We start from the raw sequence: 12,238 nt of genomic DNA on the forward strand, positions 1-12,238 counted from the left end.
CGGCTTCAAAAAGAAAAATCATTCTGGGAAATACAGCTTGGACTCATTTAATGGTGATTTATCATCCCGAAAAGAGTGGGGTACAAATATCTATATTTGGTATATTTTAATGGTTTACAGTGTAGTGATTCGTGTTGGTACCAGGACGCAGGGAAGCAGTAGGCTCTAAAACTTCGAGAAGTGCCCCAATAATTATTTCTCGGCACTGCTTTCCTTCAAAAATGACACAGGCTGGTGCTTGGAGGGTGGTCTCAACCCCAAGGCCTGTGGGTCTCTAAGGGGTGCTCTCACGTCTTCATTTCCTTGCTGAATTGTGTGTGTTTTTCTCTCCAGAGCTTTGAAAAAGTTTTGTTGTTTGCGTCTCCCGTTTCCTTCAGGTAGGGGGCAAACAGTGATGTGCCTGAGACAGTGCCTGGCACACAGTAGAAGCTCCATGAATATTTGTCGAGGAAAGACTAGTTAAATGGAATATTGTAAGCCTCACTAGTGTTGTTGGCTTGGCGTGAAACATGCAAGAAGAGACTTGAGGCCATCGAGTAATTTCCCTTAACAGGACAAGCTAATTATTTGAGAGATGAAGATCTGGCGGATAGTATTTATTTGTCAGGCTCCATTTGCTCCTGATGAAAGGTGGAAAAGCTGTGTGTAGCACTGAAGGGATAACAGAGTGAACCACTGCGAAACAGCGGTTCAGGTTTCCATCCTACTTTTTCAGGGAAAATGTATCCAGAGAGGGTTAATGCACCCTCCTTTTGCGAAAATTTTGCGAGGAGAAGCCAGGAGCTGAGAACGGGAAAGAGCATGTCAGGCAAAAGGACCATCAAATGCAAAGGCCTTTGTGGCCTGTGTCGGAAGCGCAAGGGCTGATGGGAAGGCATGGCCACACTCCTCGGTGTCTGTGCATACCCCGTATCGTCCTCTGAACATGAGAAAGACAAAAGGGTCATAACCTTTAGCGCTAGGAAGTGGGGCAGAAAAGAAGGACACATGTAGTTTTTCAGATCTGTGTGTCTGGGGCACAGGGCAGGGAGGAGACGAGTATCCCTTTTTCACAAAGGTAGCAAGGGAGATGATCGTGCTAATTCCGTGATCCTTTGCTGCACTGGAGCTTCCTAGAAATTCTTACCATTCGCCCTTCCATCTGCCAAGCTTCAGGAAGAGTATATCCCAGATCTGCAGTTGGGTGCTGAGACCATGCAGCAATGGCACCTTGCCTTGTCGTTTGATTGTAGGCCTGTCTCTTCTTTCTGCCTTTCTTTTGTTGATAAGGAGGTGGCATAACACAGTTTATAACGAGGTCTTTGGCAAGTGTGCATGGTATGCCTTCCGGCACCTTCTTTCTCGGTTTAGAAAACAGGCTCTGGGGTAAGCACACCTCTACACCTCTGCGGCGGTGGCTTGAGCTTGGGCAGGTGGCTTGGCCTCTCTTTTAGCCTTGCAGGACTGTTCTGAGGATGAGGTGAGTTAATACTTGTAAAACATAGAATGGGGAGTGCCATGAAATGAGTGCTCAATTAATGCCTGCCATTGTTATTAGCCATTTGTCATGATAGAGAAAGGTGTCGAAGATACACTGTTAAAGAGAACAAAGGCAAGTTACTTGGGACTGGAGCTTAGACGGGAAAGGGTAGGCAGGTGTCTTTTAGTTTTCCACCTCATATTCTTATAGTAGTTGATTTTTTTTTTTTACTACATAGCTGTATGTTGTTGTAATAATGAAACTGCAAAGAATAGTTGAGGAGGTCTATCAAGACTGCCCAACATGTCAATTTCTAAACGTACAAAAGAAAACAAAACACTGTGATTTCAATATAATCTTCTTCATAACCTTCTTCACCCTTAAGTTCGGAGATGTCATTTAGAACCATTTCTCGGGATGAAGAAACATGTATCTGAAGTCCAGGAATTCATTTTAGTTTTTACTTCGTATGCTAATGTTACACTGTGATGACATTATTGTACTTATTCCTCTGTCTCCCCATATGCGTATAGAGAGTTGTCTGGAATGCCATTCACCCACCAAATGCAAAGAACGCATTTGGGTCATTGGTTGCGGACTTCATCGTACTTGCAGGCATTGCTTAAATGTCTTATAATGAGCATTGTTGTAAAAATAATGAAATCATTTCTAAAAATTAGAGATGAGGAGTATTAGGTCGCTTTTCCGTTTAGTAATAATAAACACAATACCCTGCGTCTCATCTTTCCCAGGGATCCAGGAAGTTTAACTTCTGCAGGATTAATATGATGGAGGTCAGTAGCTGGTACTCAGGAAAGAGGAAGCAGGTAGGCTTAGTGGTTACTGAGACTGGATGCAGGAAATGTTTTCAGTGATTATCTGATAATACGATCTAGTCCGTCACATACTCCCCTCCCTTTTGTTTTTCTTTTACAAGTGGGGGGCTCTTTGCGTTTGTTTACCTAAAGATTTTGATGAATTCGGTTGGCATTTATCAACAACGGACTCTAACCAGTTGAGAAATGCTAATATGAAACAGGGCTGGAACATGGTTGCTTTGACCCTCATTCAAATCTAACTCTTCCTTTTCACACTGACTGCGCGCCACCATCATTAATCAGATAAAATCACAAATCAGGGGAGAACTTGAGTCCTGTAGCAAATACTTCGTGAAGCCAGTGTGAGCTTGTCAACCAGACTATCATCCCTGCAGAAGATACATTTACAAGGAATAACTATATTATACAGTGCTTAGCACATTGTGCCCCTCAGGATATGATGATAATTGCCTGTGTACAAGAAAAGGCAATTTTGAAGAAACTGTGACTAAGCTGATTACCAACTAACCGATTCTTTAAATCAGGGCCAGCAAACCATGGCCCGTGGGCCAAATCTGGCCCAGTGCCTCATTTTGCACAGCACATGAGCTAAAAAATGGTTTTTACATTTTGAAATGATGAGAAGTCAAAAGTTGAATAGCATGTGAAAATTACACGGAATTCAACTTCCTCGCCCTCAATAAGTTGTATTAGAACACAGCATGCTCACTCCTCTATACACCATCTGTTGCTGCTTTGGGGGCAAAATTGAGTAGCTGCAACCAAGACTGTAAGGCATGTGGTGGTGAAAATATTTACTGTCCGATTCTTTATAGAAGCATTTTGCTGATCCCTGCTTTTAGATTCAGGTAGACGTTATTTGTGTACATGACTGTTTGCTTGTGAATGGACAATGCTTTGGGGTTAGAAATACGACTGTTGATGTGGCCACCAAAGAAGCTAGAGAATGCAACACTCCAAATGTTTCCACTTTCCTCCCGTCTTTCCCAAAGACCGGAAGAAAGTTATTGTGTGAGAAAAATTAGGTGATCGGGAGGGACTATGAGAAATATCATGGTAACAAATGGAGAAGACCTGCATATTGCCGTCAAAAGTTACAGATCATGAATTTCATCTGGAGCCCTAAAAGGGCTCCATACCATTCCCATATTCTGAAATTTGAAATCGTTTCCTCTTTGTATTTGAGTAATATTTTGAGAGGAAGAAATCTCTTATTCTTGTGACCCTTACAAAACACAGCGCCCTGTCAGATGAGCCCTTGGTTCGGTGGCATTGTTGTATTGATTGGTTTTATTTGGTTTACTCTTCCATTCAGCTGCCGATAGGATACGATGAATAATCGATAGCGGGAAATCAGTAGGAAATGCCTCTGGGTAGACTGTCTAACTCTTGACAGGGTGTCCTCCTCATTTGCTGTGACAGGTGAATTAACGTGTACAGCTGACATATACAATATACATGAAAATTTGAAATTCCCATAAGCCATACTGCCAGCCAATAAAAAATTGTTAACAGTAGTACCATGATGCATCATAGAATTGAAAATATGAGTCATCGTTTCAAAATTCCTATTCTGTCCATGACTGACCTCAGTTGTCCCCTCTTGTTTTGTTCTGTTTCAGAGGTTGAAGGCCGCGTTGACTCACCACCCCGCTGCCATGTCAAATGGGAATATGAACACCATGGGACACATGATGGAAATGATGGGCTCCCGGCAGGACCAGACGCCACACCATCACATGCACTCGCACCCACATCAGCACCAGACGCTGCCAGCCCATCACCCCTACCCGCACCAGCACCAGCACCCAGCCCACCATCCTCACCCTCAACCCCATCACCAGCAGAACCACCCACATCATCACTCCCACCTTCACGCACACCCTGCACATCACCAGACCTCGCCACACCCACCCCTGCACTCCGGCAACCAAGCACAGGTAGACCCTTTTCATGATCTCTTTCCCCCTTGTTGTTATCAGTGCAAGCTCTAACGCGGGGGCTCATTGGCAGCAACCTTGTGTGACGAGCTTGGGTGCTCTGTGTGACACTCTGGGGAGCTCTGTTCGTTTCCTGGGAGGTAATGATAACCTGCAAGACCTTCCCAGACCATAGTTTCTAGAAATAATATGGTAAATATCAGGCCTGGTCCCCGGGGGCAAATGTGAACCCCATGTCACGAAGTTAACTCTAAAAAAGGCGATACTGATGGGACGATTAGGAAGAATTTCAGCATGTAAAGAAAGATTTGAATAGAGAATGAGAAAAATAAGTTAATTCCGGCCATGGTTTTGGCTGCAGTGCTTTAGAACATAGGCACTCAATTTTGTCACGTGTCAAATGGAAGTTAAATACCACGGACAGTCTTCCGAATTGCACCAAGTGTTAAAAATCTAAACAGTAACGATTCCAGACAAAGAAGCTCGGTAATGGATGTTAGGGCATAAGGTGCTGTGTAAATGATGAAGAGAGGTGACTCATCCCACCTAATGTGAAATGCGTTGGAGGGAGTAGTCAGAGAGCCAAGCTCAGTAGATGATTGGCTCTAGAGAAAGGCCAAATCCCAGGGGTGGAGAGTCACCAGAAGTGGCTCGAAAGAAAGCCAGCTTTTAGACTCAACTGAAAGAGGGTTGGGGGACCAGGCAGACATTATGTCACCCAGCCCAAGAAGAGAGGCGGGTCCGTGTACCCGGGTAAGTTTTGGTAAGTGGACAAAGGGCATGTCTAGGAGAATGGCTAGCCTTGGACACTTTGGATCTTCAAGCAGGATGACCTTTGTCAGTCCCCTCCACCCATTCCACACTGCCGGGTTCTAACCAGCTGGGTCAGAGTGGTGTTGGGAACTTGGGTTCGCCAAATATAACGCTTATTCACCGTCTCTTCCATCGTCTGCCTCTGGACCTCACACTAGGCAGTTTTTGAGCTCTTGAACCCCCTCCTCTTACACACACCAAACTCAGACAGCCATCTGCAAAATGGGTCGGTCATTCACAAGCAACTCTCTGATCTATTCAATAGATGAGCTTATTCATTAGGTAAGCTTACATTTGCAAACGTAGTTAGAGGAATTCTATATAGCAAGGAAGAGTGCTGGCTTTGGAGTGAGAAATCTGTCCATCTTTCCTCACCTTATATGCTGTGTGACTCTGGTCGGTCAGCTAAACTCCCTAAGCCTCCGTTGTCCCATCTGCAAAATGGGGTAATAATAGACGAAACTCATAGACCCCTAGGAGTATTAAGAGAATGTCTGTAAAGCATACTAGCCATGATTAACTCCAAACGGAAGTAATATGATAGACGTTTACAAGTGGTTTAGCAATCAAATGCTGTCCAAACCACCTTTTTAGTCAAATGCAATAGTACGGCACGGAGACATTAGAAGGGAGAAGGAAAACTACAGGTTCAAAGATAGGCAAATAAATTCACATAAATGTGTACTTATATTTTATAGCATTACATTTTGGTTGCCTTTGTCGGCGAGTTACTTCACAGACAAGTTTAACAGTTAATATTTAACAGACAATATTTAACAAGTTGAATATAAAAGCCATTCATTAGCTAATTACCAATTAGCCAATTGCCCTCCCTTTCAAGTCAGTAAGTGGCCAATTGTATATGCAATTAGTTCATTGCTATTATAATTAGCTGCACAAACAGTTGCTTTTTAATCCCATACTAAAGAGAAAGGGTACAGGTTGGTGGTGTTAAAATTTGAACAAGGTCATTTAGACAGTACTCAAAATGCCACTCTTAAATTGTGTTCACTTGGCTGATTTACTGAGATCTTGTCATATTGCTCAATTGTATGATTATTAGAGCATTAGGAACAGAAGTATAGTAAGGTCCTTCTGACTCTGAGATCCTAATATGACTTGGGATAAATTTGTCTTTATGAAATAACAATACATCATTTTTTATGAAAAGTTTCAGAGCATCTACGCCAACAGAATTCTATTTAAGAAGAAAATAAGCAACAATAATTAGAAGGGACGTAAATTCTGGGCTCAGGGTTGCATTTGCAATTTCTCTTGGCTCCTTAGGATTCTCTTGCATATAAAGATGTGATTTCAGAGTCCTGGTGTCACGCCTCAGTCACCGGGAATTTCTCTTGTCCAAACTACACTTTAAACCTTGAACTTGGACTGAGCCTAAAACCACCACATGGCTCGCCCTTTTGGGTAAAGGCACAGGAAGAGCGTCGGAGATAAAGGTTGGTTGAAGTTGGGGTAGGAGAATACAAGACCAGATGAGAGGTCTCGGCAGTGGAGATTCAAACCCAGTTTGGCCTACTTGAGAATCTTGTCCAGGGCTGACAATTAGACATCGGGAATTCATAAAAAAAAAAAAAAAGAAATGGTGCAGGTCAAAATAGCCAAGTTAGTGAGTTCCTTCCTAATGCTTTGCTTTGAGGTTAGCTTAGCTTAGCAGTCAGCATCTGAAATGACAAGGCTAAACCTTTGCCAATAACGAGGATTACATCTTCACCGGCCACTCTGGTGAGTAAGACCCTAGACAGTTAATTTTTGTTGTTATTTCTCTGTGATTGGGAGGAAAGGGATCGCCGATAAGCACTTTTAGAAAATGTCTATGGGTTAGACAAAATTACTGAGATGCAGTCCAGCTTCAACCGTGAGCCCGATTCTTTTACAGTGCCTCATGTAAGATTCGATAGAGGTTTAAGGCGAAAATACATCACTTGCCGTCAGCTGATGTCAACCGGTAGCCCTTATTAGCACAATTACAGTCATTCAGGTTGGTTCCAATCGCAGAACTGGAATGTGGTAGAAAACATTGCTGCGCTTCCTCTTGAAAACTTTTTTTGCATGTTATTTCCGTAGGTTAAATGTCTCTTGTAAAACAACTTTATAGATATTACAGCCGTGAGCCTGAGTGACTGAGAATGAGAAGGGCGGGGGGGGGGGGGGGGCGGGGAGCGGCGGGGGGAGGAACACCCTTTATGGAGAACGAAGAAAGGGGGGAAGGAGTGGATTGCATTAGGGAAAGCATTAGGTGTCCAGACACATAAAGACTCCGTGGTGGAAATTTCACTCAGTGCTGTGTGTCTACCTCGTGAAGGAAAATGAAGCTGTATGGGCAGTAGGTCTCCAAAACTTCAGATACTGCTGAGCCCCGTGCAGATCTTAGGAGGAATCTATAAGTATAGTCAAAGTTTTTAATGAAGTGCTTTGCTACTTCCAGGGTTTTCTTACAATGTGATTCTTTTTTTTTTTTTTTAATTTTTTTTTTTCAACGTTTATTTATTTTTGGGACAGAGAGAGACAGAGCATGAACGGGGGAGGGGCAGAGAGAGAGGGAGACACAGAATCGGAAACAGGCTCCAGGCTCTGAGCCATCAGCCCAGAGCCCGACGCGGGGCTCGAACTCACGGACCGCGAGATCGTGACCTGGCTGAAGTCGGACGCTTAACCGACTGCGCCACCCAGGCGCCTCTTACAATGTGATTCTTAGCCTTCTGTCCCTCATGCACAGACGGCTGGGGCTCAGCACTGCTCTGGGCATCCACTGCATAAGCCCTGCTTCCGGTCACCTGGAAAAGCCTGTCTGAGGCAGAGCTCCAAGGAACAGGTGGACCCATCTGGAGTTTGCCAGTCCAGCCAGGCCTTGGCATTGAGAGCTCTGAAATAGTGAAAATAGGATTTCATCTGCTTTCTGGGACTCACAGGGTTCTCTTGATAGGGAGTCGCAGCGGTGGTGACGTCCCAGCAGTGAGTTCTAGGAACACGGTTTTAACACCAGGAGAAAGAAGGGAGCTCACAACTTGCCCGGAAGGAGTTTTCTGCAGATGATTGAAGACTCATCAATATGGTGACAATAACCATGACCTCTCTGTTGTCACCTGTAGCCCTGCGTTGGCATTTTACTCTTTTAAAACACACCTTAAATAAGACATGTTTAACATCTGAAGGAGAGGGGAAAAAAAAGTGTTTCCCCTGACATGATTCAGCCAAATGCCTGTCAGGGAAAAATCTATTTAACTCTCTCTCCCAAGTCGTTTCTACGTCTTGCCAAAATATCACAGCAGATAGTTCCACAGTGCTTTTTCTTTTCACGAGCGTGATTTCACTGTTTACTTCGTTCTTAGAAAACAAGTTCAATATGCTCGCTAAAGCAGTCGACTCTGTGCTTTGCATTTCAACACCAGCTTGGGTTTCTTCTCTCACCCAGCGTGTTCCTTCTCTTTCCCCATCGCCCCTCCCTCTCATGCCCAACAGGTTTCACCAGCGACACAACAGATGCAGCCGACCCAGACAATACAGCCGCCCCAGCCCACAGGGGGGCGCCGGCGAAGGGTGGTGGATGAGGATCCCGACGAGAGGCGGAGGAAATTTCTGGAACGGAACCGGGCCGCTGCCACCCGCTGCAGACAGAAGAGGAAGGTCTGGGTGATGTCACTGGAAAAGAAAGCAGAAGAACTCACCCAGACAAACATGCAGCTTCAGGTGCAGGCCACTGTCTCTTTTCCTCAGGACTCAAAGGCCCTGTGTACAGTTGGCATTTCCTGCCCCAGCAGGCGCTTGTTGACCTAAGCAGTAATACCGCACATTAGCTCACAGAGCGACTGCAGCCTTCCTCCTCAAGCTTTATTAATTCTGGGACACTGGACAAAACGAAGTAACCGTTTAGTTGGGTTTTCTTTAATGATGGTTTTTAAAAATTTTTTTTTATTTTTTTTTTTAACATTTATTTATTTTTGGGACAGAGAGAGACAGAGCATGAACAGGGGAGGGGCAGAGAGAGAGGGAGACACAGAATCGGAAGCAGGCTCCAAGCTCTGAGCCATCAGCTCAGAGCCCGAAGCAGGGCTCGAACTCACGAACCGGGAGATCGTGACCTGAGCTGAAGTCGGACGCTTAACCAACTGAGCCACCCAGGCGCCCCTAAAATTTTTTTTAAAAAGTTTATTTCTTTTTTAGAGACATAGAGCACAAGCAGGGGAAGGGCAGAGGGGGGGGGGAGAGAGAGAGAGAGAGAGAGAATGAGAATCCTAAGCACTGTCAGTGCAGAACCTGATACAGGGCTTGAACTCACAAACCGTGAGATCATGACCTGAGCTAAAATCAAGAGTCAGACATTTAACCGACTGAGCCACGCGGGCGCCCCAATAACCATTCGGTTTTAAATCAAGCTCTGAGGAGAGAGAACCTGCCCAAGTGAGTTACAGAGCTAAGAGCACAGGCTTTGGTCAGACGGAGGTTCGCACTCTTGTTCAGCAAGTAGCTGTGCTTAACCTCTCTGGCCCTCAGTGTCCTCCTCCATAAAATGGGAAGAATAACCTCATGGAGTCATTGGGAGTAATAAGTGAACTAATGTCTACCAAGCAGTTTTCCCAGTGCCTAGCACATAATAAATCTTCAACTATAAGGCAGTTCTCTATATTCACCAGTGAGGGGGTTGCTTTGACTTACACTAGATTATCTATGTTTTTTTGTTTAATGGAGGAAAGGAATATTTATGGTTATTATTTTGCTCTATGGGAAAAGCCATGTTCCCATCTCATTTTCAAACTTGACATGTCTTGAATCTTACAGGATTTTTGCTTTTCATGAGTGGCTCAACTGGGGACGGTTTCTAACAAGGCCATTTCTGGGAGAGAAGGGGAGGGAACTCTAGTGCCCAGGGCTTCTCCAGCAGACTTCATGCTGTACAGATGATGCGTTCAGGGTATCTGTTTCCGCACAAAAAGGAATGCCCTCTCCACCAGCAGAAAGAGAGCGGCCTACTAGATTATGTGACAAGCGGTGCCGGGATAGCAGTGAGAGTTGTGGATTATAGCCCAGTGCTTCTAGGAGCCTAAAAAATGGCGGAAGAGTGGAGGGAAGGGGGAAAAGATTGCCTCAGATGGGGAGACTCTGTACCTTAATAGTTCATAGGTAACTTTCACCTTCCCCCACCTGGTTCTCTGTGCATCCTTAGAAACCAACAATAAGGCTGCCAAATCCCCAAAGCTTTTGCATGTTCAAGCCATTAAACGGAAGTGACCTCGGAGCATCCAATGTATACATTGAAAATGTATAAAGAAAGTTTGGGTGATATGTGGACTGCATACGTATGTTCACCTTTTCCCCTAAATTTCTCATCCTTTTTTGTGATAGACATGAGAAAGAAAATAGGAAACATACACATCAGATGCGGGGGAAATAAAGTAATAATTCTTCCCAGTGGCTTAGAGCTGCATGTGCATGAGGTGGGGGGCTGGTGTCTTACCATATTGCCCTCTCCCCCTGCTCTCTACCCCCTATTTCTAGTATAGTGGCAAGCTAACATGGTGAGCTCCTGAGTGTCTGCTCTCAATATCCGCTTGTTGAATCAATGAGCGAGTTTCCCACCTCTGGAGTGTCCAAGAACTGGCAGCCTGACCACTTGGCAAGGATGTGATTGAGGGGAGTCAAGCCACAGTGGGATGGCTGGACTCAACACCTCACAAGTTACACCAGCTTGAAAGTCTGTAGTTCTAGAATCCAGCAGCCACAGTCGTATGTGAGAAGCTTCTAGGTAGAAGATGGACCAGCACTTTTAACATTCATGGTAATCATGGGTTTGTTTTTAGGTGTATTGAAAAAAATGTAATTAGGACATCAAACCTTCAATTTCACAGATACTCTTAGTAAGGATGAGGCTAAATTATTAAATAAGGAGTTAATTTGTACAAACATGTTGAGTAAATAAAAATTCTGGTGCATGCGGGCCTGGCAAATGTTCCAGCCAGTGGTTCTGCAATGGCGGAGGTGTGGGAATCCCTGGAATTTGCTACCAGTTCTGAGGTTTGCAAGAGGACCATGAAAACGGGCATGATTCCTCAGTCTTGGCACTATTCGATTTGCGACTTGATAGTTCTTTGTTGTATTCTGTTCCTCGCGGGTATTTAGCAGTACCCTTGACCTCTACCCACTCAATATGAGTAGCATCCTCTACCTCACCCCCAAGTTGTGACAATCAAAAAGTCTCCATACGTTGTCAGATATCCCCTGTGGGGGCAAAATCACCCAGGGATTGAGAACCACTGCCTTAGACGAAGGAGCCATGAACAGCCAGCTGGCACATAACACTGCCAACAAATGTTTAAATCAGTTTTAACAAAAATGAGCCCTTGCAGAATTACTTGGGCATACTGACTGTGGTCCTGGAGCTTGAAAACAGAGAGAGAGAGAGAGAGAGAGAGAGAGAGAGAAGGGGGGAGAGAATAGCAGAGATCCTGGAAAAGTGAAGATGCTGGTTTTCCTTTGCGGTCAGATATGTTCATGACTTGGCATACGCCTGTATATTACTGCTTTTACAAAAGACATAAGGTAAATTTCCCCTTTACGAGACCCTACTCCATGAATTTGCACCATGTACAACCATACTGGCAAAAGAAGAAAAAGATACTAGCATTCTAGCCCCTGAAAACCAGGAAAAAAAAGTTCTGTTTGGGCCAATCAACAGGCACCGATATTTCTGGTTGTTAACGCAGCGCCCAAGGAAGGGACAGTCTCTGAAAAAACTAAATTATCGGTGTTTTCCAACCACTGCTTAGCTTCCACAGCCATGCCGTGTTTTCTGTGACGCAAAGCACTCCACATCTTGCCTTGTGATGCTGGAGAGGATATGCAGATTCTGCTACCTTTGAATGACCCTTTCCGTCTTGTCTTGCTGGACCTTTGTCAAAAGAAAAAGGTGTCTCTCTTGAGGCTGGTCCAGTGAGCCAAATTTTAAGTAAACAGAAATGGAAGGTGCTAAGCAAACAAACTCCAGCCAAACGGAATATCCAAGGTCTCGGATGGCCCGCTGCCACTTTTGAGTTGTTTTCCAGCATAGAACCTTCTGGTTGGGCTGCAGAGTTTCAGATTGGAAAAATCAGACCTAAGAAAACAAAATCAAACTCCCAGACTTCAATTTCCGTGTCTCACAACAAATTTGTACCCAAGAGGTCAACACAGGT

The 12,238-nt window shown here is 44.5% G+C and overlaps 1 protein-coding gene across 4 annotated transcripts in view; it reads left to right on the forward strand.

The window, feature by feature from the left end:
* Positions 1–12,238, forward strand: part of CREB5 (cAMP responsive element binding protein 5) — a 401,666-nt gene that overhangs the window by 376,655 nt on the left and 12,773 nt on the right. For all 4 annotated transcript variants that reach the window (XM_043589166.1, XM_043589165.1, XM_043589167.1 and 1 more), the window contains 2 exons: positions 3,921–4,238; positions 8,532–8,759. In XM_043589166.1, the coding sequence (XP_043445101.1) occupies positions 3,921–4,238; positions 8,532–8,759 (546 nt within the window). The remainder of the gene's footprint in view (positions 1–3,920; positions 4,239–8,531; positions 8,760–12,238) is intronic.

Source organism: Prionailurus bengalensis, chromosome A2, assembly GCF_016509475.1.
Source record: "Prionailurus bengalensis isolate Pbe53 chromosome A2, Fcat_Pben_1.1_paternal_pri, whole genome shotgun sequence".
Lineage (NCBI taxonomy): Eukaryota > Metazoa > Chordata > Mammalia > Carnivora > Felidae > Prionailurus > Prionailurus bengalensis.